This window comes from Trichomonas vaginalis, chromosome IV, assembly GCF_026262505.1.
Source record: "Trichomonas vaginalis G3 chromosome IV, whole genome shotgun sequence".
Lineage (NCBI taxonomy): Eukaryota > Parabasalia > Trichomonadida > Trichomonadidae > Trichomonas > Trichomonas vaginalis.
Window position 1 is genome coordinate 16946979 of NC_067206.1, and position 25079 is coordinate 16972057.

At 34.5% G+C, this 25079-nt stretch overlaps 14 protein-coding genes and 6 pseudogenes across 20 annotated transcripts, besides 5 other annotated features; 9 read left to right on the forward strand and 11 right to left on the reverse strand.

Annotated features, from left to right (window-relative positions):
* Positions 1-2765: part of a mobile genetic element that runs on past the window's edge.
* On the reverse strand, positions 7-675 carry TVAGG3_0109320 (uncharacterized protein; the record flags this gene model as incomplete). Its single annotated transcript, XM_051223094.1, has 1 exon — positions 7-675. The coding sequence occupies one exon, from the start codon at positions 673-675 to the stop codon at positions 7-9; it is 669 nt and encodes a 222-aa protein (XP_051108080.1).
* On the reverse strand, positions 800-1333 carry TVAGG3_0109330 (protein of unknown function, DUF4106 family; the record flags this gene model as incomplete). The annotated part of the gene is made up of 1 exon (XM_051223095.1): positions 800-1333. One exon carries the CDS (start codon positions 1331-1333, stop codon positions 800-802), a length of 534 nt encoding a protein of 177 aa, XP_051108081.1.
* A 1151-nt stretch (positions 2766-3916) lies between the features above and the next one.
* Positions 3917-4348, reverse strand: TVAGG3_0109340 (annotated as a pseudogene). The gene has a single exon. A coding segment is annotated over exon 1 (432 nt).
* Positions 4349-4400: 52 nt separating this feature from the next.
* Positions 4401-4428: a terminal%2Cinverted (terminal inverted repeat of MuDR-2_TvMULE3 transposon ID:TVAGG3_0109350).
* Positions 4401-4589: a mobile genetic element.
* Positions 4589-4680: a terminal%2Cinverted (terminal inverted repeat of Maverick-3 transposon ID:TVAGG3_0109360).
* Positions 4589-22165: a mobile genetic element.
* Positions 5827-6102, forward strand: TVAGG3_0109370 (uncharacterized protein; the record flags this gene model as incomplete). The annotated part of the gene is made up of 1 exon (XM_051223096.1): positions 5827-6102. The coding sequence occupies one exon, from the start codon at positions 5827-5829 to the stop codon at positions 6100-6102; it is 276 nt and encodes a 91-aa protein (XP_051108082.1).
* Positions 6121-6363, forward strand: TVAGG3_0109380 (serine threonine-protein phosphatase family; the record flags this gene model as incomplete). The annotated part of the gene is made up of 1 exon (XM_051223097.1): positions 6121-6363. The coding sequence occupies one exon, from the start codon at positions 6121-6123 to the stop codon at positions 6361-6363; it is 243 nt and encodes an 80-aa protein (XP_051108083.1).
* On the reverse strand, positions 6608-7217 carry TVAGG3_0109390 (annotated as a pseudogene). The gene has a single exon. A coding segment is annotated over exon 1 (610 nt).
* On the forward strand, positions 10138-10539 carry TVAGG3_0109400 (uncharacterized protein; the record flags this gene model as incomplete). The annotated part of the gene is made up of 1 exon (XM_051223098.1): positions 10138-10539. The coding sequence occupies one exon, from the start codon at positions 10138-10140 to the stop codon at positions 10537-10539; it is 402 nt and encodes a 133-aa protein (XP_051108084.1).
* On the forward strand, positions 10730-11314 carry TVAGG3_0109410 (phage tail repeat-like family; the record flags this gene model as incomplete). The annotated part of the gene is made up of 1 exon (XM_051223099.1): positions 10730-11314. The coding sequence occupies one exon, from the start codon at positions 10730-10732 to the stop codon at positions 11312-11314; it is 585 nt and encodes a 194-aa protein (XP_051108085.1).
* On the forward strand, positions 11467-12051 carry TVAGG3_0109420 (His-Me finger endonucleases family; the record flags this gene model as incomplete). Its single annotated transcript, XM_051223100.1, has 1 exon — positions 11467-12051. The coding sequence occupies one exon, from the start codon at positions 11467-11469 to the stop codon at positions 12049-12051; it is 585 nt and encodes a 194-aa protein (XP_051108086.1).
* TVAGG3_0109430 (uncharacterized protein) lies at positions 12930-13292 on the forward strand (the record flags this gene model as incomplete). Its single annotated transcript, XM_051223101.1, has 1 exon — positions 12930-13292. One exon carries the CDS (start codon positions 12930-12932, stop codon positions 13290-13292), a length of 363 nt encoding a protein of 120 aa, XP_051108087.1.
* Positions 13519-14181, forward strand: TVAGG3_0109440 (uncharacterized protein; the record flags this gene model as incomplete). The annotated part of the gene is made up of 1 exon (XM_051223102.1): positions 13519-14181. The coding sequence occupies one exon, from the start codon at positions 13519-13521 to the stop codon at positions 14179-14181; it is 663 nt and encodes a 220-aa protein (XP_051108088.1).
* Positions 14947-15502, forward strand: TVAGG3_0109450 (annotated as a pseudogene). The gene has a single exon. A coding segment is annotated over exon 1 (556 nt).
* TVAGG3_0109460 (protein of unknown function, DUF4106 family) lies at positions 15787-16662 on the reverse strand (the record flags this gene model as incomplete). The annotated part of the gene is made up of 1 exon (XM_051223103.1): positions 15787-16662. The coding sequence occupies one exon, from the start codon at positions 16660-16662 to the stop codon at positions 15787-15789; it is 876 nt and encodes a 291-aa protein (XP_051108089.1).
* TVAGG3_0109470 (uncharacterized protein) lies at positions 16810-17157 on the forward strand (the record flags this gene model as incomplete). Its single annotated transcript, XM_051223104.1, has 1 exon — positions 16810-17157. A coding segment is annotated over one exon (348 nt), but the record flags the coding sequence as incomplete, so codon positions are not given.
* On the reverse strand, positions 17174-17401 carry TVAGG3_0109480 (protein of unknown function, DUF4108 family; the record flags this gene model as incomplete). Its single annotated transcript, XM_051223105.1, has 1 exon — positions 17174-17401. The coding sequence occupies one exon, from the start codon at positions 17399-17401 to the stop codon at positions 17174-17176; it is 228 nt and encodes a 75-aa protein (XP_051108091.1).
* TVAGG3_0109490 (uncharacterized protein) lies at positions 18032-18864 on the reverse strand (the record flags this gene model as incomplete). The annotated part of the gene is made up of 1 exon (XM_051223106.1): positions 18032-18864. A coding segment is annotated over one exon (833 nt), but the record flags the coding sequence as incomplete, so codon positions are not given.
* Positions 18895-19691, reverse strand: TVAGG3_0109500 (annotated as a pseudogene). The gene has a single exon. A coding segment is annotated over exon 1 (797 nt).
* TVAGG3_0109510 (protein of unknown function, DUF4106 family) lies at positions 19696-20232 on the reverse strand (the record flags this gene model as incomplete). The annotated part of the gene is made up of 1 exon (XM_051223107.1): positions 19696-20232. The coding sequence occupies one exon, from the start codon at positions 20230-20232 to the stop codon at positions 19696-19698; it is 537 nt and encodes a 178-aa protein (XP_051108093.1).
* A 784-nt stretch (positions 22166-22949) lies between the features above and the next one.
* TVAGG3_0109520 lies at positions 22950-23924 on the reverse strand (annotated as a pseudogene). The gene has a single exon. A coding segment is annotated over exon 1 (975 nt).
* Positions 23925-24118: 194 nt separating this feature from the next.
* Positions 24119-24953, reverse strand: TVAGG3_0109530 (annotated as a pseudogene). Its single transcript has one exon. A coding segment is annotated over exon 1 (835 nt).
* Positions 24954-25079: the final 126 nt, after the last annotated feature.

The window sequence follows — 25079 nt, forward strand, 5'->3', positions numbered from 1 at the left end:
ATTTTTTTATTCTTGACTTTGTTGTTGCATTTGTTGTTCTTGAGCTATTTGTTGTTGAAGTTGTTCTTGTAATACAATACTTTCACCAGTTGCATCTTCCAATTCGAAACTTTCTGCCGTCATTGACAAATACATAGGACATAAAAGTTTTACAGGAACAAAGTTTGCGTCAACTAATGTCAACGTTATACTTGCCAAAGTGTTTGAGTTCACTAAGGTTGAAAATTCTGCATTCGAATGAACAATAGGCAAACCAGCAGAGAAAGTATTGTTTATACGCATAAGTATCTTTTGGTCATAATAGTTTCTGTCGACATTCGAATAACACTTTGAACCTAAGTTTGAAACAATATATAAGATTGGTGTGCTTAATGTCAATGGAATAGACATTCCTTGTATGACACCTTTTCCTGTTATAGGAAACTGTTGGTAGTAAAAACCAGAAATAAGTTTTGTATTATAGCTCATATCGTTTATAGTAAACTCAGTCGGACATCCAAACATAATGAAACCTGCTCTAGTTGCAGCACATGTTACACCCGTACTTAAAGTATTAAATAAGTCAACAAAACCTGTTGGTGGTATATCTGAGTAAGTATCTTCAAAGGAGTATTTTTTACCATTCACAACAATAAAGTCTTCTGGTGTCAAAAGAGCAAAACAGGCTTTAGTCATCATTGTGTTTAAGGTTAGTTTACAATATCGTCCTTGAGGACTTTGTAAGTTTGTTGTTATAGAATTATATGACTCAGGGTTTTTAGTCGTAATAGTATAAACCATTATGTCTTCTGCCATTTACTTAGCAAATAAACTTTAATGAAATGTTGTGGTCGTCAAATATTTTTATAACGTCTGGGAAACTATATTTTAAGTTCAACGTTTCACCTCCTTTCATAACGTATATCTTGTCAATGGCATTATATGAAACACCACAGCAACTAATGTCGGGTTCTATTTCTTTGATGTTTATATCGTCTGCCTCTGTCAAAAGTTTCAATAGTTCTTTCAAAACTTCATGAGGTGCAATGACATATGAGTTCACTTTTACAGGGTTGTGTTCGACCAAGTTTAACATTATACTTAAAGCTTGACAAATCTTCTCCTGAGTTTGAAGTTTGTCTTTCAGTTGTTGGTAGTCGTTTCGAATATCTGCAACAGAACTTAAGTCTCTGCTAACTTCAGGATATGTTGGTTCTTTTACAGGAACAATTGTTATACCATCTTCGTCTTCGTATGGTTTCCCCACTTCAACATCTCTGTCTTTGACATTGACAACAACACTTTGACTGTTTGTTTGAGTTGGTGAATTTAACTTCACATCTGCCACCGCCATTAAACCTTTTGAAACACTTATGCTTCTATTTTTCGGAAATGACATTTTACTTAGAATAAAAAGATGGACGTATTCGGATATCTTATTGAATTGAAGCAGAACAAAGTTTATACTCACAAACAATACAAATACATTGACAGAATAGTTCTTTACACAAACAATGGAAAATGTTATAGAATAGCAGTCTTTGCTGAACCTAAATATTTTCATAAAGCAAAGAAAGTTGGTATAAACTGAAAGGTGAAAGTTCTTGAAGCAGACAAAAATATAACTTCAAAACTTACAGATATTACTAAAGGAAAGTTTATAATACAATATTATGTCAAAACTGGCGTACTGTCAATATTTGACGGAGAGAAGTCAGTTCAAGAACAACTTACTGACCTGCTGCCAAAATCTGCTCGATGGAAGCTGTCGTTATGCCAATCTGAGGAGCCCCAGCAGGTTTCATCGAACGAATCTTCAAAAGAGCATCTTCCGTGAAAAGTGCTATTGGTTTTGTAAACTTCTTTGCTCTCAATTCATCTGGACCGTCTCTGTCACCAGTATATTGTATTTGAACTGTACCAACAGTTGAAATACCACCCATAAAGTCTTCTGAGTCAGCAAATGGAATGCCAAGCCAAAAGTTTGAACGGTCTCCATTTGTATATTGAGTTTTTTGACCTCCTGTATGAGTCCATACTTTCACATATGGCATAATAGAACTTTGCATTTCAGGGTTAATGGTTGTTGTGAAGTTGTTGTTAAAGTTCATAGCATCTAATGTCAAGTTGTATGACCTCATATCCTCAACTGTAGAATATTCTTCTCTTGGATAATATTTGCCATCTATGTTTATATGATATTTAATACCAGGGTTGTAGAAACAAGAATAGTCATTTATAGTTCGTCTGAACAGTACAAACATAGTATCTGCATGTTTCATTGCAGTTGTTAAAGCAATATCTGTTCTTGCACCTTCGGCTCCTGGATTTTGGTTTCCAACTTCACCTGCAAAGTCTTTGACAGATATTTGGTGTATAGGGAACATAAGTGGAACTGCAATATATTTGGCAGCTAAAGCATTTGAAATATCTGGGTCCAACATATAAACGGCAAGTCTGCTTTCTATTCTCTTGCATTCAACTGTTCGCATGTGAACTTAACTGGGTCCCAAGCATCTCCAGCAGCATTGAAAATAATAGTTTACTTCATTGTTGAAGTTTGAGAAACCAAAGTCTAAGTCAACCTTGCCTTTGCAAAATTCTGCGAATGACGTTTTATTTGTTCCATTTACGTCTGTAAGAGTGAATGGGTCTTGTGTTGGTGCAATGACTAAGTTATTTTTGCTTGGAGTAAGTTCGATAGAAATTTTTCCTGCCCAGTTTGGCAAGTATCTTAAAAACCTGAAGATGAGGAAAGATGACAAAGGAACTCTAAGTTTCAGTTTTACTTTAGTGGCAGCAGTTCCATCTGAACCAGAAAGGTTAACATAAACTCCTGGAACGTTAGGTCAAGTCTTCTTATTTCTCAATAGTTGCATACTGGTCTGTTTGTTCTCTAGCTTGTGGTTGTACTGAGTTTCAAAGCGAACCATTCATAGTTTGCCCATGTTACTGTTTGAACTAAGTCAGAGTTAGAATATATCTTATATCCCATGAAAACTTCTGGAGCATATTGGTATCCGACATAGAAAATTCCATTGCAACCTTTCTTGTCAGACAACTTGGCAGAAGTTTTATTTCAATGTCTTGTTCCACGTATAAGAATGAGTTGTCAATAGAAATAATATGAAACCTGTCGCAAGCAATATCTACTGTTGTTGAAGAACCTTCTCCAAACTCACCTACGTTTCCATAAGAAACAGCAGTTGTATATTCATAAGTTCCAGGAACTATTTCTGACCTTCTAATGCATTGTCGCATTCGTTATACCATTCGGAAACATTTCCGTTCATGGCATCCAAAACTGTTGGCGTTATATTCTGAGCGGCGTACATTTCATATGGGTAAAAATATAGAAATAGTTGGATTTATGTGTCATAATAGAACCCACTCGGACCAAGCTTTACTTTCTTCCTGACTGAGTTTTTAACTGAATCTTTAACTCTTCTTTTTCCTTCATTGCCACTACTTTCACTAGATGAAGTTACTACTTCTTCACTACTTTCACTTTGTTCTACTCTTCTTCTTTGGTGTCGCTTTTGGTAACTTGCCCTCTGCTTCAAGTTGTTGCATCTTTGCCTCATGTTCACCTAGTATGTTGTAAATTTCCCATGTCCTTTTTACCTTTGGGCTCTGGTCGCCCATCTCAGGTAACCTATATCCTAGAAAGATTTTGTCATAGTTTGTATTTGAGTCTTCGCGTATTGTTTGCATGACTCTTTCCTGAGTTTCCGGTTCAAGCTCTTCAAACAGAGCTTGTCCATATGGAATAAGCTCGTTTCCAAATATATGTTTTTGTAGCCATTCTGGTTTTCTTTCCATGTTACCAATAATATCTTTTGTGAATGGGAAAGCTTTTACCCAATGTTTCAGTCTTGCGTCATTTATTTCTGTAGTTGGTTTTATTTTGTCAAGGAACATGTTTTTCAATACTAACATTTCATTTGGTACTGTCCATTTGAGTTTTCTTAAATATTCATCCATTCTCAGTTCATTGTCTGCAAAGTAAGTTTTTTATGACATTTTGCAAACTTTCGTTTGCAAGGTCATGTACAATAGGTTCTCTTCCTTCTCTCTCCATAACTTTCTTTCTAAACTCTTCACCAAATATACCATCTCTATGGTTCTGTGTAGTTCTTTGAGATAAATGTTCTAGAACGTCAGGTGTTATATTTCCATCAGCCATGTTCATTTCATACTGGTCCAAAATATCTGCATCTTTCATATCTTTCAATGGCATTAAAGCCGCGCTGAAAATACCAGCTATATCTGGTTCACCATTCACTTCCATTGCGTCTACAACTTCTTGGAATTGAGGTTGTAAGTTTATGAACCACCTATCCGGATTAGCAATATGACCCCATCTCATTGTAGTTCCATAGTCTGCAGAAACAAAAGTAGGTTTGTTTCCATATTGGTTAGAAACAATAAGAATTACCGAAAAAGTGACAAAACATCAAAAACAGGGAGGGGGTCTCAATTTTTATTACTTATATTATTTTACAATATTTATATAAATACTCTTTATAATATATTTTACTATAAAATTATACCTCAAATTCAAATATTTAAAATATTATTTACATAATTATCTCAAAATTATATTTTTAAAAAAAAAAAAAAAAAAAAAAAGGGAGTGGGGCTTCCAGGGGCTGCGCCCCTTCTAGCCCTGAAGATGTTTAGTATAAATGAAGTTCTTATATACGGGTCTTCCAGGAGCTTTTCACAAATTATATATGTTTTCATGTTTTGTCACTTTTCTGTCACTTTTCAGGAAAAAACATTTTTATTATTATATATAAATGAATTTTACAAAACCTTCGTTACCGTTCTTTGGAAATAAGAGTAAATGTAAAGATATTATATTGAGAGAACTTAAGAAACTACCGAATGGTCTAACATTTGTAGATTTGTTCGGTGGAAGTTTCTATATATCCCATTTGTGCCATACAATATTCCCAGACTCAAAGATTATATGCAATGACTTCGACAACTATATGGACCGTCTCAAACATATACCAGACACAAACAATATATTGAAAGAGTTAAAAGAAAAGATACCTATAGGTAAGATGGAACGTATACCATTAGATAACAAAAATATTGTGAGAGAGGTTTTGAAAAAAGCAGAATATATAGACTGGGATAGTATATCTGCTAGACTATTATATAGTGGTTCTATAAGAGTTCATGACATTGAAACACTTATGTCAAAAGTTTTATATCTCAACTATACAAATGTTTTCAAAGAGGACATAGAAAAATATATTGAGTGTATAGAGTTTGTGAGATGTCATTGGACAGAGTTGTATGAAAAATATAAAGACAAGGAAAATATTTTCTTTATAGTGGACCCGCCGTTCTATAACACATGGGATTTTCAATACCAAGTAGACTGGACTTTGAGAGACTCTTTAGAAACTTTAGACGTTATACATAACCATCCATGCTTTTACTTTACATCCGATAAAAGTGGTTTGGAAACCGTTATGAGATGGTTAGAGGACATACATGACTATGAGTTTATATATGACAAGATAGAATATGAGAGAGGTCCTATAAACCGGAGAAAGTGTCACAACAAAGAAATTTTATTGGTAAGTAAATGTGGTTTGAAATAGGACTACTTGTTTTAGGTTTTTTCCATTGTGTCATTTACTTATTTGACGTGGCAGAAAGATATAGAGAATATGAAGATGAACCAATGCCTGCAAATGTTCAGTATATGTACTCGTAAGAGATATTTTTATCTAATATTAAATGGACGCACAGAACTTAGCGAATGCACAGCAACCTGGACAACCAAACCCAGAGAATATTCCAAATGAAGTTAGAATACAAACTGCAATGGCAAACTATGGTCAAGTGCCAACAGATGTACAAATGCAAACTGCCATGTCAAATGACGCTGCGTTAGGTTTGCCACCATGGTATGCAAATATGAGATGGAAAGAGTTTTATACAAACCCTGAAGTGGGATATAAACAACTCTATGCAGATGACGCGAACACAGGAGTTGACCCAGAATATGTTTTCTACCAGAGGAGAAATAGAATGTATGAGCTCCAGTTAAAGAATGCAATGGAACTCAGAAGGAAACGTAAGAGACTAGGTGGACATTAGATTTTTACATATAGTAAAATGGGTTTCTTCAGTAGTATTGGAAACTTCTTTCGAAATGTTGGAAGAGGTATATGGAATGGAATAAAAACCGTAGGAAGAGGAATTTGGAACGGAGTCAAAAATATTGGTAAAAGAGTAGGTCAGTTCGTTGGTATTATACCTAAAGACCCTGAACCAGAAGAACAAGCTCCTGTTATACAACAGCCTGAACCTGCACCACAGTCTAGTTGGCAACCAAATCCAACACCTCAACCGTATTAAAAAATTATATTTTTACCGTTCGATAGTAGTTGTATATGAAACTAAGTTCTAAGTAAAACGCGTGGTATAATGGAACTATTCTCTTTCTTCCATCTGTTGTAAACCATACTTGAAAGTCTGAAATACTTCCACTCGGTGGTTCATATAGCTTTGTAGGTTTTTCGTAAAAGTCATTTGCCAAGCATAAAAAAGAGTTTTGGGCGCCAGAAAATGAAGCATGAACTATAATAGCATCTGAGTCGAAAACATTTTCATATGTTCCATTAGGGTTTTTCGACTTCATAAAAGTCCGGGTGTACTGGATATTCTGCAGGCTGATTTAACATCCTCAGAAACCTATACCATGCCAAGTTGTTATATTTTGTAGAAATATAAACGTCTTCTCCAAGGTCTTCTATTCTATTGATTTTAACAGTTGCATTTTTCCTGTCATATATAATATCGAGATGGTACTCTCCTTCGTCAATGTTGTACTGTTTTGCATATTCGAGATAGATATCGTTTATTTTTTCTTGAAAAGCTTGAAGAGTTGTTTCTAAGTTTACAAGCAAATTCACTTGTAAAAGTTTTCCCTGTTCAAATTTCTCATACGTACGTTTCTCTTTGTTATAGTATCGAACTTCAAAACCGACCGTAAATGGGAAACCATGTATGGCTTCTGAAATGAACTTCATTCTACGAAAGCCAATAGCTTTTGTGACAGATGGGTCTCTTAGCCATCTTAATGGGTAGTCAAAACGATAGCCTTCATGCTTTACGGTCTCTGTCTCAAACTTTTGACCGACATTAGTAAAAAGTTCATCTAATGGTTTAGTTGTAGCAACTCTTGAATTTTCTTTTTCTATTGGAAGCATATTTTATCTAGAATAAAAATGTCGAAAGATATTGCTTCCATGAGAGAAATACAACACAACCGACAACTCATTATGCAAGCTCTAAATAAGAACACAACAAACTTTTCAAACTATTCTAAGATATCTGAGTCATTGAAAGAAGGAAACTTAAAACTGACATTAAACCCAATGACAGATGAGTTTCTGTTTCAAGACAATAAGAACCATACTGTCTGTATAAATCCAACAAAAGGAACTTTAAACGAGAAACCTATAAATGAACTTCTTTTGAAAGCAGATGTTGACAACAAAGCAGACAAAACATATGTAGACGATGCAATAGCAAAAGAAGAAGAAAGAGCTAACAAAGCTTATGCAACAAAAGAACATACTCATCCTGAACTAGCAGACAAAACATATGTTGACAATAAAATGTCAAGTGAAGTGACAAGAGCTGAAAACGAATATTCTAAAAAGACTCATACACATACCATTGCAAATATTACAAACTTACAAGAAACCTTAGAGACAAAAGCAGATAAAACATATGTTGACGATGAGTTAGCATGTGTGACTAGTGCGTTAGTGAAGAAGGCATATAAGGAATATGTGGATGAAAAAGATAACGAAATGAAAGAAAGGGTTGACTGGTACCATGAACGGACAATGAAGACTTTTAAATTTAAAGCCGATACAGGATGGGTTTCAGAATGTTTAGACCTTAAAGCAGATAAAACATATGTGGCTAGTGAGTTAGATAAAAAAGCAGATAAAACATATGTGGCTAGTGAGTTAGAGAAGAAAGCAGATAAAACATATGTGGCTAGTGAGTTAGATAAAAAAGCAGATAAAACATATGTGGCTAGTGAGTTAGAGAAGAAAGCAGATAAAACATATGTGGCTAGTGAGTTAGAGAAGAAAGCAGATAAAACATATGTCAATGAAATATACCAAAGTTTAGTTGGAACAACAAAAAATATTGAAACTATGGTTGGTGACTTTTCTGTCAATGAAGAAAACAAATATTTTAGATGGGAGTTTGTACATTCCTTAAAAAATGGTATACGGTATAAACTCATTCCGAAAAATAACAATGAAATGTATGTAAGCTATATAAAGAATGATGGTACAGAAGTTAAAGTTCCATTAGACAACAACTGCTACTTAAACTTATATGGAGACGAACAAAAGAAATATTTAAGAGTTTATGAAATGGCAGATATGACATTGCCTGACCCATCTCCAGCACCATATTATTATAAGTATGGAGATGACGACAAAACACCGCATGTAGACCCAAAAAAGCAAACATTATATTTAGAATATTATAGATATAAAAGATATAATGCAATAGAAAAAACGAGAATAGTATACTATTATGAAGATGACAGAAATAAATATTATAGTCAAGACTTTACCTACCCTGAAAACATAAGATTATATTATAAAAAATATTCTGACACAAACCAGAAGAAACCTGAAATAGTTGCACTATATTTTAAGTTCAAAAGAGACAATCCTATAATATCTCATATGTTTGATTTAATGAACCCAGTAGGTTCTATTTATACATCTATGGAAGCAAGAGGTCCTCAAGTAATGTTTGGTGTTGGTGCATGGGAACAAATAGTCGACAGGTTTTTGTATTGTGCAAACTCTTCAAAGGAAACAGGAGGAAGTAAAACGATTTCAGGTGCAAATTTACCTGCACATAGTCACTACATAGATTTAAGTACATCTCAAGCAGGTTGGCATAAGCATAAATTTTGGGATTGGTCAGCAATGAAAAAAGGTAAAGGATATGATGTTAAAGACGACGTTCAGTTTGCTATAAATTGTTTCTGGGGTGACACTCAGGGAGATGGAAACCATACACATTTCGTTTCAGGATATACGCAAACAACGGGACAAAGTAAAGAATACATGCCACCTTACATGACAGTTTACGCATGGTATAGAATTGCTTAGTCGTCATTTTCAACTTCTTTAGCATATTGGTCAGGAGTTGTCTTATATTTGTTAGGAACTGTCTTTGAAAGTATACCACCTTGAACTTTGACAAGTTTGAAACGAGGTCTGACAATAGTAGTTTTATCTTCTGCTTGCAGTCTGTACATTTTGCCATGTTTGCCTAAAACTTCATAATATTCTCTTGTATACTTTCTTCTATTTTTACGAACACGAATGTGAGTACCTGTCGGGTTCCCATTGTTGTCATAGTCAATAGTATTTTCATATGGGTCGCGTTTAGGTATTTCTATTTTTACTTTGTCACCTTTCTGAAGTTTGAAGCCCGGCATTCTTTCTTGTTTGTCTCTTTTGACTAAATTATTAAATATATAGTCTTTCTCTAAGTCAGGGTTGTTTTTCATTTCTTCGGGGGAGTGGTTTCCCAAACCTTTTTGTTTACGGTTATTGTAAATATTTAAAACTTGTCTCATCTTTGCCATGGAGAAGTGTCTATATTTGTCGTCATATGACATTTCATTTGCTTCACCACCTTGTGGTTGGTTTAAGTCTCTTAACATTTTTATACAACCGTCAATGACACCAAGAGCAGAATGGTTTTGGTCGACAATGAAATATTGGTTTACATTTTTTGAACGCAGATAGTTTTTAATATCATCTGATTTGAAAGAACTTTCACAGTCAGATGTCAGTTTTGTTGGATGGTATTTGTCAACGAATATTGTCAAAGCAGTTTTCACATCTAAAATATTTTTGGACCATAATGGTATGGCTTCACAGTATCTTGTGTTTTGACCAACAAATATTAACCAGTATGGTGGTCCATCTGTTCTAACTCTCGGAATGTTTTCCAAGATATCCATAAACCAAGCATTTGGTGTTGAACTAAAGATTTTTATCATGAGTGCTTTCTTTGTCGCTTTAGAAACATAGGGGTCCTTGTTTGGATTCGTCATTTTTTACCCTATAAGAAATGGGTTTATTTGGCGCATTAGCAGGAGTTGCATCCAGATTTTTGCCCGCAGTGGGAACAATTGCCAGAGGTGTATTTGGAGTTGGAAGGAAGATTTTGAGTACATTAGGTATACTTAAAGAGAAAGCACAACCTATTATACAAACTGTACAGAAAGGTTGGGATGTAGCACGAGATGCAGCAAATCTTATTCCAAATCCTGAAACAAGAGGAAAAGTTCAAGGATGGATGGACAATGTAGGAAGACAAGCAGGAAACTACTATAACAAAGCAAATGACTACTATAACCAAGCAGGACACTACATGGACCAAGGTGAAAGATTCTTTAACAGAGGATATAACCATGCACAACAGTGGGTAAACAACAACCAACCGCAACCGCCTCAAACGTGGGGAATGTAAATTTTTTTACTGAGATGAAATGAACAATACAGCATTGAGACAAATGGGCTCAAGATGGATTTGTCGGCTTCCAGCAGTTACACAACGTGTTTGTCAAGTCCTCCCTATACCTCAGGAAGTTTTAGACCGACTTAAAAAACAACAACAACCAGTTGAAAACAAACCAAACTAAAATTTTTACTGAGATGAAATGACCGAAGAAGTTGAAACGGTAGATTTGACACCACAAACAAAAAGTTCAGAACCATTGTCAAAACCTGTCAAAGAACTTACAGATGAAGAGAAAAATTCAATAATAGAAAGTGCCAGGTCTGGAAATACAAACCCTAACTATAAAGTCACTTTTCATAGAAATGGAACGGCTAGTATCTCAAAAAAGAAACAGACTCTCACAAATAAAATATTGAAGTCTGAAGGAGCTTTCGAGACAACAGATGGGAAGGTATTCTTCACCGACCAACAGTTCATTATAGAACATCTCATTGACTTAGAGTCGAAATATTCTAAACTTTACAACAAACACAAAAAGTTGAAAGGAAAACAAAAACAAATGGCATATGATATTTATGAAGATGTTAACGACACAACTGTTCCTGCAAGTGAAGTAAAGTCAGATGAACCGAAAAGTGACGAAAAACAGATAGAAGAAGGGAAGCCAAAAACTGAAGATAAACCAAAACCAAAGTTTAGTTTCCAAACTAAACCAAGTCAACCTTCATTAGCTGGTATGGGTTGGCGTCAAAGACTTCTGGTAGCTGGTGGTTATGTAAAGTAAAGGAAAAATATATTTTTTTATTTTTATTTGAACTGTACGCTGAGTTTGTTGGAACAGACCGTTGGGAAACTTGTTTGTTAGATGAGAAATAAAATATTGCATACCATTTTAAAACATTTATTTTAAAAATATATTTTTTTATTTTATTTGAAATGTACGCTGAGTTTGTTGGAGAAGACCGTTGGGAAACTTGTTTGTTAGATGAGAAATATGAAATTCACTGTTGTGAGTCATTTGAAGTCAGAAACAAAGAGACAAAAAGAGTTTTAAGCGGATGGGAGCGAAATGACGGATATGCTATTATGAAGATGAGTGGAAAAAACTATTTTAAACATGTTGTCATTGCAACTCATTTTATACCGAATCCTAACAATTTACCTTTTGTAGACCATATAAACCATATAAGAAACGACAATAGACTTGAAAACTTACGCTGGGTCACTTGTTCTGAAAACAATAAGAACATAGGCAAATTTCGAGATATTGTATTCGAATTTGTCGACGAACTAGAAGATGAAACAATTGAAATTACAGACTATGGCAAGCATAGGTTGGAGTTTTATTACTATAGCGAAGAACAAGACTCTTTCTACTTTTATACCGGCGTAAACTATAGGAAATTACAAGTATATTTTACTAAGGCGGGCTATGCTTATGTAAACACTAGAGATACAGATGGAAAAAACGTTCAAATACTTCTTAACAAATTCAAGAAGCTATATGGCATACCATTTTAAAACGTTTTTAAAACAGTATATTTTTACATATATAAAATGCTTCAGGTTGAAAAACAAAGAACAAAAGTAGCAGATACAAAACCGTTAGACTATATCTTTACAAATGCCGGTAGAAATATTTCAGATGAAGAAATTTTATCTCGAATTGTCTTTCATATATAACTACGGAAAAGTGCTGAAAAAGTATTGAATGTGAAGATATTAGAAAATAACATTTTTTCTAACATCGTAGAAAACTCATGAAAACAATTTATTTTTGTGAATATGTAAGCGGCTCATAGCTCAGTGGTATGGGCTACCTCGTTAAAGGCGTCGAAGACCTCGGTTCAAATCCCGATTCGCCCAGGTTTTTTTCCTTTTATGCAGTGAAATTTCATGTACATAGGTTACTTTGGTGTTAGACCCTAGTGAAGAAAATAGAACGATATAAGTTTACATTTGTAAAGTTGGACGATAAAAATCTCTGCTCCTAGCAGTACTGCTACTGTCAGTAAAAGTACTGCTACTGTCAGTAAAAGTACTGCTACTGTCAGAAAAAGTACTGCTACTGTCAGTAAAAGTACTGCTACTGTCAGTAAAAGTACTGCTAATGTCAGTAAAAAGGAAAATTTGAGAGGGTTTTCGACGATAAAGTACTGCTACTGTCAGTAAAAGTACTGCTACTGTCAGTAAAAGTACTGCTACTGTCAGAAAAAGTACTGCTACTGTCAGTAAAAGTACTGCTACTGTCAGAAAAAGTACTGCTACTGTCAGTAAAAGTACTGCTACTGTCAGAAAAAGTACTGCTACTGTCAGTAAAAGTACTGCTACTGTCAGTAGCAGTACTGCTAGGAGCAGAGATTTTTATCGTTGTGGTCCGACGGTTAAGCCACAAACGAATGTCCGACGTACCACCAACCGAGTCCAATCTCAATCCAGAAGAACCTAAAGCACCAGCCCCTGCACCTCAGTTCCAGCAAGTCCCTCCACCAAATTACTACCAATTCCAATACAAATCGAAGAGAGACCAAGAGTTCGAAGAAGGTCTGAACCGCTTACGCAAAGAGTATGCTACAGCTCCAATTGAGAGAAAGTTGTTCCAGCAATTCCAATTCCAGCAATTCCAATCTCAATCCAAATCGAAGAGAGACCAAGACTTCGAAGAAGGTCTGAACCGCTTACGCAAAGAGTATGCCACAGCTCCAATTGAGAGAAAGTTGTTGCTAAATTCAGTAAAAATAATGTTTATGTTAGAATGTTAGATCTAACACCTTTTCTAACACGTTTTCTAACATGGTCTAAAACTCTCGAAAATCATGAAATTTACACCAAAAATAATGTTTATGTTAGAATGTTAGATCTAACACCTTTTCTAACACGTTTTCTAACATGGTCTAAAACTCTTGAATTTTCATGAATTTTCCGAAATAAAAAAATAAAGTTAGTTTTTTTAAAAAAATATTTTTTATTTTTATTGTAAGAACTGAAATGACAGTCGAAGCAAAAACGTTCACGAACAAATCTAATGGCGAAACATTCACAAAAGGCACTTATAACGGTATTGAAGTCTTACGTAGAGACAAGGATGGTTATATAAATGTAACAAATATGTGTCAGCAGTTTAGGAAAGACTTTAGAAAGTTGTTGGAAAATAAGTCCTGGGAAGAGTATTATAAGGCATTTTGTGAAGAATATAGCAACCGCCGGAATTCCGGCGGTTGGTTTTTATACAAAATTCATGCAGGAATTCCTGATGAAATCAAACAGGTTAGAGGAACGTATGTAGACCCAAGACTTATAAACTATATAGCAATGTGGGCTTCTCCAAAATATTGTATAGCAGTTGGAAAAATTATGGACTCCATAGACAAGAAAGTTCATGAGAAATTAGATGAAGAAGAACTTGAAGATACAGTAGAGAATGCAAAACCTTTGTTCGAACAAGAAGTTAGAAAAATGTGCGAAAAACATTTAGAACATGAACGTGAGATATGTTATGGTTATAGAGATTCTCCATACGAACTAGACCAATGGGAACAAGAAGATTTAAAGAGAGAATTTAGAGAATATGAACTCGCTAAGATAGCATTAGAAGCTGCAGAAAAGAAGTTAAAAGTTTGGGGTCGTTTTGTACAAAAATATTGTGAGTAAATGAACCATTTATTTTTGCTAAATTCAATAAAAATAATGTTTATGTTAGAATGTTAGATCTAACATGTTTTCTAACACGTTTTCTAACATGGTCTAAAACTCTTGAATTTTCATGAAATTTACACCAAAAATATAATTTATGTTAGAATGTTAGATCTAACATGTTTTCTAACACGTTTTCTAACATGGTCTAAAACTCTTGAATTTTCATGAAATTTACACCAAAAATATAATTTATGTTAGAATGTTAGATCTAACATGTTTTCTAACACGTTTTCTAACATGGTCTAAAACTCTTGAATTTTCATGAATTTTCCCGAAATAAAAATAAAATTAGTTTTATTTTTTATTTTATTTATTTTTTTATTTTTGTATAAAAGACATGATTTCAACAATCGGCACAACAACAATTCAAACTACAGCACCAAACTCGCTAGTTATGAATCCAACATCTATGTTAGTAGAGATGAAAAACTTCATTCCTTCTTCATATACTTTCGAAACAAAAATCCAGAAGATAAAGCAAGAACTTTTAACAAGTAATTTAGACTGTAGTGCGAAAGATGAAACAAATGAACAGTATATCTTTATGAAATGCAGGACATTATTGACCATTTACCCAAATTGCCTGAAATCCAACAACAAAAACTAACCATTCCCGAATTTGACGAAATAGAAGTCAAAGCAACTGACTCAGTAGAAATAAAGAAGTTCATACGAAAGGTAAATTATGAATTCCTTGGTTTTCATTGCAACCATAAGGTTATGGACAAAGATTGCGACATGGTATATAAGAACATCTCTGACCTTTACAAATCTGGGGAGTTTAAGACCTACGACAACTTTGTTTCATTAGTTGCAAAATGTTTGGGAAATAAGAGATAAAGATAGTAGGGGTAAGGTATGGAACGAACAAATAAGACCCGCTATGTTCGAGATGAAGAAAACCATTGACGCCTTAGTTGTTTTAGCAGGTAAGGTTTCAGAATATAACGCAAAAATGAATCCGCAATGTTCAAAATGTAAAGCAGCAATGAGGAAATATAACTACTCCGTCAAAGAGATAGAACGTATGCGAAACGACTATGCAGATTTAAAGAAAGAAGCAGAAAAACCAGCAGAAGATAAAATGAACATGTTAGAATTTCTGAACAAAAACTATCCAACAGCAGAAGATTTCCTTCTGTCTGACGTCAAGAAGAAGTATAAAGAAACTTTCGGTATCGTTAAAACTTTTGACATACTAAAAGAAGAAATAGAAGCTACAAAACTGTTTAAAGTCATGAACCATCGCAACATATACCATGTAAAACGCTTGTAAATAGTTATGTTAGAAAACATGTTAGAAAACATGTTAGATCTAACATTCTAACATAAACATTATTTTTGCTGAATTCCGTATGAAATTTCATGAGTTTTGTATGTTTTAGACCATGTTAGAAAACATGTTAGAAAACATGTTAGATCTAACATTCTAACATAAACATTATTTTTATTGAATTCCGTATGAAATTTCATGAATTTCCTCATATGCTTGCTTCCCTCGGAAAACAGTGAAGAACAGCGAGTAGTGAAAAAACCCTGGTCGCCAAAACTCTTTATTTTTCAAGCTTGACTTTTTACAATTTGAACTTTGTTCGCGTAGATGTGAATTCTGAAAGAAGTATGAGGGTCTTGTATGACTTTGTACTTCTCCCATAGTTCATGTCTGTCAAACTTACCTGCCATGGACTCTTTCATAAGTTCCATGAAATCGTCTTCGGACAATCCGGGGAAAAGTATAATGTCAGTAAGTATTCTTTTAACATCCTTACTTAAACTCTTTGCTGTCTGTACACATATTACGACTGAGATGTTAAAGTGTCTGAGCTTCTTAAGAATTCGACACATGTCTTGTTCTCTGTTCTTTAACAAAGGATGAGAAGCAAAGTCATCTAAGATAAGAAGACATCTGTGAGGGTAAGTCTTCCAATCGTAAGATTGCAATTTCTTCGAAATGTATTCTATCTCTTTCTGTTTGTTTCTGAAGTGTTTCTTCTCTAATATTCTCTGCATTTCCTCATTTGGGTCTTTAAACTTAGAATTTATATACTCATTTATAGCATTATACTTCAAAACTCTTCTTTGGTACTTCTTTATCCAATCTAACAACTCAGAGTCTTTTATACATACTAACTTAGACTTCTTTATAATATCTTTGAACGAATTGACGGTTTGGTCAAATTGACCCGAAGTACTACAAATGACAACTAACTCATAGAATGGGTTCTTCTCATCTAGTTCTTGTTGTTGTGCAGCCATTTTAAGATAAGTGAAAGTCTTACCCGACCCAGGTGGTGCAATTAGACCTGTTATACCATTCTGAGCAAATAGGAACTTGTCATGTATAGGCTTTATCTGAGCATTTTCCAACTTCCTCTTGTTCTTATTTAAAACATTCTCAAATTTCTTGTCAATGTCAGCAAACTTTTTTTCTAACATATTTTTAGAAAAATTAAAAATTTTATCTTTTAGGAAATGTCTAGCGATTTCGCTATCTATATTCGAGACAAGCTTTTCGACAGCAAAACATCTGTAGACCATAAAATCTTACATAGTGTAAACAAGAAAGGTGAATTTGTTCTAAAGTTCTGTTTCTGGGAATATGACAAGAACCATAAAACATTAAGCAGAGAAGTCTTTAAGTTTGTCAATGACAGACTTGTTGACAGAGATGACGCCGATTGGAGAGATGAAGTCCAACAAAAGTTCTTAGAATGCAAAGAAGACACATGCGCTGTTCTTGAAGATGAAATAGAAAACAGAATAGATGAGCTATTAAAGGACAAAGAACTTTTACATAAATATGGTTGCGCCAAATTTGACATAACTCCACCAGAGAAGAAGAAGAAGAAGAGAGAAAAGAAAGAAAAGAAAGTAGAAGAAGAGAAGAAAGAACCAGAGCCAGTTCCAGAGAAAAAGAAATTCGACATGTAAAAATAAAATTTTATTTTTAGAACATTTCTGGGTCAATGTCAATGTTCTCTTCCTCTTTAGGAGCAAACACTGGCTTAGACTCTAAAATCTTTTTACCCAATTTACCTTGAACTTCAACTATCTTAGACTCATAATATTCATAGTCGTCTGCTTTCTTTGGTTCATAAGGTATAACAAGTTTGTATGCTTTGCCTTCTTCGAGTTTTGAGAACTTTCTGTCAAAATTTTCTTTGACTGTCAACATACCGTCAATGTATAAGTCTTCAAAAGTTGCACCACTTTTTCTAACAACAGCAAACTTAACTGGTACAATGTTCCAAATTTTGTCAAATGTAGACTTTTCAAAATTGTAGAAGTAAACATTCAAATATGCGAATGGAGCTAACTTATCTTTGACTTCTGACATGTACTTGTTTACTGAGATGAATTTTGTCATCTTTTCTATCGGATAAAAAAATATTTTTTTTAAAATTTACTCAGAAAAATTTTTCTTTGTATATACGCCGTTCTGTATGTCTAAAAGATTTTTGACATTTGCCAAGAATGTTCGTTTAGACGCTGCCATATAACCATATTCTTGACAATATTGTTTATACGAATCGTACAATGACCTTTCATCTAAACACTCAAAGTCAGTTTCATCTATGAACAGTTCATATACACTCTTGTTTGCTTCTAACAATGTTTGTCTTTCTTCGGTATGTGGAATTTGTCTTGGATTGAACTTAGAAATATCTAATGTCATAAATATGAGAACAAGTGGTTGTAAAAGTCAGATGTCAAAGTTTCTGCTAAGTCGTCAAAATATTCTGTATCTTGCATATGAGAATCTGACGTTCTGACAACTACATATCTTCTGTCAGAACTTTCTAACTTCATCGGAACAGCATTGTTTGAAACCATAATGAAGTTTGCAACATTTTCACAAACTCTTTGGTCTTTATACTTTCTTTCAACAACTCCAACTTTGTCTGTTATAAGACTCTTCAAAGCATCTGAGTTCAAAACTTTTGTTGTATCTATACTTTGAAGTTCATTGCAAACTATAAGTTTCATATTCTCTATTGAGGAGTTAAACTTGCCACAGATGTTTTCTAAGTTTGTCATATTCGGATTCGAATAACCTTCTAACAGTTTGCATAAGATATCTGTAAAGAAAGTATTCTTACCAGTTCCTTGTTTTCCAATTATAATGAGAGCAGTTTCATTTTTAGCACTTGGATGTTGTAAGATATTTGCAAACCAACATAAGATATACTCATAAACCTTTTCGTTTCCATTGCATATAATTTCTTTGACATGGTCTAACCAAGCTTCTATAATATTTTCTTTCCATTCTACTTGTTCGTATTTATATCCAGTGAAGATAGAATAGAAGTTTGGAGAAGGTGTATAAAACTTTATACCACGAACTGAAAAATCTTCTAACTTTGACAATAAGATATCCCAAGCATCTAACATCTTCATGCCAACTTGTACGACTTTTATTTTCTTAAGTTTCTGTCTACATTCTTGTTCTGAAACTATTGTTGCTCTTGGTTTGTTAAAGACAACATCCCATTCTTTCATAACATAACATTCTGGGGCAGAGTCGACATAAATGACTAAACGTTTCAAATTCTCGACTGCTTTGTTATAGTCTCGAAATGGACACATATTTCTGAATGCTTGGAAGTCATAAAAATCTGAAACATCTATTCTGTACATTTTTATAAAAATAAAAAAAAATATTTTTTTTTATTCTTGACTTTGTTGTTCCATTTGTTGCATTTGTTGTTCTTGAGCTATTTGTTGTTGAAGTTGTTCTTGTAATACAATACTTTCACCAGTTGCATCTTCCAATTCGAAACTTTCTGCCGTCATTGACAAATACATAGGACATAAAAGTTTTACAGGAACAAAGTTTGCGTCAACTAATGTCAACGTTATACTTGCCAAAGTGTTTGAGTTCACTAAGGTTGAAAATTCTGCATTCGAATGAACAATAGGCAAACCAGCAGAGAAAGTATTGTTTATACGCATAAGTATCTTTTGGTCATAATAGTTTCTGTCGACATTCGAATAACACTTTGAACCTAAGTTTGAAACAATATATAAAATAGGTGTACTTAAAGTCAATGGAATAGACATTCCTTGTATGACACCTTTTCCTGTTATAGGAAACTGTTGGTAGTAAAAACCAGAAATAAGTTTTGTATTATAGCTCATATCGTTTATAGTAAACTCAGTCGGACATCCAAACATAATGAAACCTGCTCTAGTTGCAGCACATGTTACATCCGTCCTTAAAGTATTAAATAAGTCAACAAAACCTGTTGGTGGTATATCTGAGTAAGTATCTTCAAAGGAGTATTTTTTACCATTCACAACAATAAATCTTCTGGTGTCAAAAGAGCAAAACAAGCTTTAGTCGTCATTGTGTTTAAGGTTAGTTTACAATATCGTCCTTGAGGACTTTGTAAGTTTGTTGTTATAGAATTATATGACTCGGGGTTTTTAGTCGTAATAGTATAAACCATTGTGTCTTCTGCCATTTACTTAGCAAATAAATTTTAATGAAATGTTGTGGTCGTCAAATATTTTTATGACGTCTGGGAAACTATACTTTAAGTTCAACGTTTCACCTCCTTTCATAACGTATATCTTGTCAATGACATTATATGAAACACCACAGCAAGCAATGTCGGGCTCTATTTCTTTGATGTTTATATCGTCTGCCTCTGTCAAAAGTTTCAATAGTTCTTTCAAAACTTCATGAGGTGCGATGACATATGAGTTCACTTTTACAGGGTTGTGTTCGACCAAGTTTAACATTATACCTAAAGCTTGACAAATCTTCTCCTGAGTTTTAAGTTTGTCTTTCAGTTGTTTGTAGTCATTTCGAATATCTGCAACAGAACTTAAGTCTCTGCTAACTTCAGGATATGTTGGTTGTTCTTTTACAGGAACTATTGTTATACCATCTTCGTCTTCGTATGGTTTCCCCACTTCAACATCTCTTTCTTTGACATTGACAACAACACTTTGACTGTTTGTTTGAGTTGGTGAATTTAACTTCACATCTGCCACCGCCATTAAACCTTTTGAAACACTCACGCTTCTATTTTTCGGAAATGACATTTTACTTAGAATAAAAAGATGGACGTATTCGAGTATCTCTTCGAATTGAAGCAGAACAAAGTTTACACACACAAACAATACAAATACATTGACAGAATAGTTCTTTACACAAACAATGGAAAATGTTATAGAATAGCAGTCTTTGCTGAACCTAAATATTTTCATAAAGCAAAGAAAGTTGGTATAACCGAGATGGTGAAAGTTCTTGACGTTGACAAAAATATAACAACAAAACTTACAGATATTTCTAAAGGTAAGTTTATAATACAATTTTATGTCAAAACTGGCGTACTGTCAATATTTGACGGAGAGAAGTCAGTTCAAGAACAACTTACTGACCTGCTGCCAAAATCTGCTCGATGGAAGCTGTCGTTATGCCAATCTGAGGAGCCCCAGCAGGTTTCATCGAACGAATCTTCAAAAGAGCATCTTCCGTGAAAAGTGCTATTGGTTTTGTAAACTTCTTTGCTTTCAATTCATCTGGACCGTCTCTGTCACCAGTATATTGTATTTGAACTGTACCAACAGTTGAAATACCACCCATAAAGTCTTCTGAGTCAGCAAATGGAATGCCAAGCCAAAAGTTTGAACGGTCTCCATTTGTATATTGAGTTTTTTGAGCTCCTGTATGAGTCCATACTTTCACATATGGCATAATAGAACTTTGCATTTCAGGGTTAATGGTTGTTGTGAAGTTGTTGTTAAAGTTCATAGCATCTAATGTCAAGTTGTATGACCTCATATCCTCAACTGTAGAATATTCTTCTCTTGGATAATATTTGCCATCTATGTTTATATGATATTTAATACCGGGTTGTAGAAACAAGAATAGTCATTTATAGTTCGTCTGAACAGTACAAACATAGTATCTGCATGTTTCATTGCAGTTGTTAAAGCAATATCTGTTCTTGCACCTTCGGCTCCTGGATTTTGGTTTCCAACTTCACCTGCAAAGTCTTTGACAGATATTTTGGTGTATAGGGAACATAAGTGGAACTGCAATATATTTGGCAGCTAAAGCATTTGAAATATCTGGGTCCAACATATAGACTGCAAGTCTGCTTTCTATTCTCTTGCATTCAAACTTTTCGCATGTGAACTTAACTGGGTCCCAAGCATCTCCAGCAGCATTGAAATAATAGTTTACTTCAGTGTTGAGGTTTGAGAAACCAAAGTCTAAGTCAACTTTGTTTTTGCAAAAGTCGGCGAATGACATTTTATTTGTTCCCACTACTTCTGTAAGAGTGAATGGGTCTTGTGTTGGTGCAATGACTAAGTTATTTTTGCTTGGAGTAAGTTCGATAGAAATTTTTCCTGCCCAGTTTGGCAAGTATCTTAAAAACCTGAAGATGAGGAAAGATGACAAAGGAACTCTAAGTTTCAGTTTTACTTTGGTTACTGCTGCTGCAGTTTGTCCAGAAAGGTTAACATAAACTCCTGGAACGTTAGGGTCAAGTCTTCTTATTTTCTCAATAGTTGCATACTGGTCTGTTTGTTCTCTAGCTTGTGGTTGTACTGAGTTTCTCAAAGCGAACCATTCATAGTTTGCCCATGTTACTGTTTGAACTAAGTCAGAGTTAGAATATATCTTATATCCCATGAAAACTTCTGGAGCATATTGGTATCCGACATAGAAAATTCCATTGCAACCTTTCTTGTCAGACAACTTGGCAGAAGGTTTTATTTCAATGTCTTGTTCCACGTATAAGAAAGAGTTGTCAATAGAAATTATATGAAACCTGTCGCAAGCAATATCTACTGTTGTTGAAGAACCTTCTCCAAACTCACCTACGTTTCCATAAGAAACAGCAGTTGTATATTCGTAAGTTCCAGGAACTATTTCTGACCTTCTAATGGCATTGTCGCATTCGTTATACCATTCGGAAACATTTCCATTCATAGCATCCAAAACTGTTGGCGTTATATTCTGAGCGGCGTACATTTCATATGAGTAAAAATATAGAATAGTTGGATTTATATGTCATAATAGAACCCACGTGGACCAAGCTTTACTTTCTTCCTGACTGAGTTTTTAACTCTTCTTTTTCCTTCATTGCCCTCTGCTTGAAGTTGTTGCATCTTTGCATTATGTTCATCTAGTATGTTGCAAATTTCCCATGTCCTTTTTGCCTTTTGGCTCTGGTCGCCCATCTCAGGTAACCTATATCCTAGAAAGATTTGTCATAGTTTGTATTTGAGTCTTCGCGTATTGTTTGCATGACTCTTTCCTGAGTTTCCGGTTCAAGCTCTTCAAACAGTGCCTGTCCATATGGAATATGCTCGTTTCCAAATATATGTTTTTGTAGCCATTCTGGTTTTCTTTCCATGTTTACCAACTATATCTTTTGTGAATGGGAAAGCTTTTACCCAATCTTTCAGTCTTTCGTCATTTATTTCTGTAGTTGGTTTTATTTTGTCAAGGAACATGTTTTTCAATACTAACATTTCATTTGGTACTGTCCATTTGAGTTTTCTTAAATATTCATCCCTTCTCATTTCATTGTCTGCAAAGTAAGTTTTTATGACATTTTGCAAACTTTCATTTGCAAGGTCATGTACAATAGGTTCTCTTCCTTCTGTCTCCCTAACTTTCTTTCTAAACTCTTCACCAAATATACCATCTTTATGGTTCTGTGTAGTTCTTTGAGATAAATGTTCTAGAACGTCAGGTGTTATATTTCCATCAGCCATGTTCATTTCATACTGGTCCAAAATATCTGCATCTTTCATATCTTTCAATGGCATTAAAGCCGCGCTGAAATACCAGCTATATCTGGTTCACCATTGACTTCCATTGCGTCTACAACTTCTTGGAATTGTGGTTGTAAGTTTATGAACCACCTATCTGGATTAGCTTTATGACCCCATCTCATTGTAGTTCCATCGTCTGCAGAAACAAAAGTAGGTTTGTTTCCATCTTGGTTAGGTTCTGAATGAACTTTAAACAATGTTTCATTTCTATATGTTTTCTTGAAATTTAACCTTTTATTTTCACCGAGTTCATCCGAAGATTGAACGTTAAATGCTCGTAAGTAAAAAGGGTTGTTGTATTTGTGTACATTTTTTTTCAGTTCTTCCATTCTATGCTGGATATTTTCATCTGATGTTGGAGTCTTTTGTATGTCGGCAAACATTTTTCGATATTCTTCTACTATGTCAGCCGAATTTTTTTTAGACTCTTGGAAATATTCCATATTCTCCGCATACTCTTGTTGAGGGTCAAGATTTTTCGGCTGTTCCAAATCTTCATCTAGTTCTGTGAAGTTAGTTTCCAAAGGAAGGACTTGTTCGTTTCCTTCAGGCTCTTCTAGCTGTTGTTGCTGAACTATTTCTTCCATGTCTGGTTGTATCTGAACTTCTTCCTGTGGAGTTTCTTGTACCTCATCTGCTGGCATTTCATATATTCCGAGACCGTTTTCAACAATTTCCCTATCTACGTCATCCGCATTCATAAGCTTTTGTTCTTTCGTTCCGTCTCTATTTTTTACGCGTTTCATGACGAAAGTTGAATTGTCATTTAGCTCTGACATCAAATATCTCGGAGTAAATTCATCCATGTCATTTGGATGATATGCTATTAAATCATATCCCTTAGCGAGCTTGTATTTTCCAGGTTTGAGATTATATCCGTTTTGGTGCTGAGCCATAAAGCTAAATAGGTTCGGGTCAGTATTTCCATCCTTGAACTTTCTAATAGCTTCTTTATATCTGTCACTAAAGTCAACAGTATCTGGGAAACCACACTCTTCTTTAAGCATTTTTAAGAATTCTTGGTTTCCTTGTTCTCTACTTCTTTTATGTCCTTGCTCTGTTTGTGGTTGTTGTTGTGCAGGTTTTGAACTGTTGGTTGCTGTGCTGGTTGTTGTGTTGGTTGTTGTGCTGGTTGTGGAGGTGGTTGTTGTGCATGCCTGTGTCTGTGTCCATGTGACGATGTAAATGTTCTAGGTAGTCCTGGTGCAGGTGCTTCTCTTGGAGGGTTTGGTGGTATATAAGTTCCACCAGCTGGCACATATGTTCCATCTGCAGCGTAATGTCCTACCTGACTTTTCGTTTTTAAGAAAGCATTTACTAGGTCTGTTTTGGTCTGTTGTAACTCTTTTTCTTGACTTTCCACAACAGTTGCTCTAACGGCGTCATAGGCACTTTGAACTGCCTGTCTCGTTGCTGCATCTGTTATTTTCGTCATATTTTGTGCTACTTCTCTTAACTCTTTGTCGAAACCTTCAGACTTCAGTTTCTTTCCAGATGAGAAGTCGTTCACTAGTTTCACCTTACTATGAAGAGCTTCGAAAGCGTTCTTAAAGTCAGCATTTGTTAAAGCTTCATTTGAACTATCTTCATCCGCTTGTATTTTTGTCCTTATTGACCCTATGAGTTGGGCTGCTTTAGCGTTGGCTTGGGCATCTAACCAGTCATTGTTAGCTTTTATATACTCTGCGCTTTTCATTGCCTTTTGCATAGCCGCGTCGTTATTTTTACTTTCTTGTGCTAAGTTTTCATACTGTACGGTTTGGTTTTGCAACTGTAAAAGTTTTTCTGCCTTTACATTTGCTTCAACTTCTTTTTATACTCATCGCTATCCATATATGTCTTCATGGCTTTTTGTTTTATCTCTTCATCTTTCAGTACTTTTATTGAGTAGTATGGTTTTTCAAATTTATAACATCTTGTTCCATTTTTGCTACTTCTGCTGCTTTTTCTGACACTTTTTTGCATATTCCTCTGTACTTAGTTCTTTCAGTTGTTCTTCTTTCTTCTTTTTCTCTACGTTTAACTCATTGAGTTTCTTTGTGTGTCTGTCA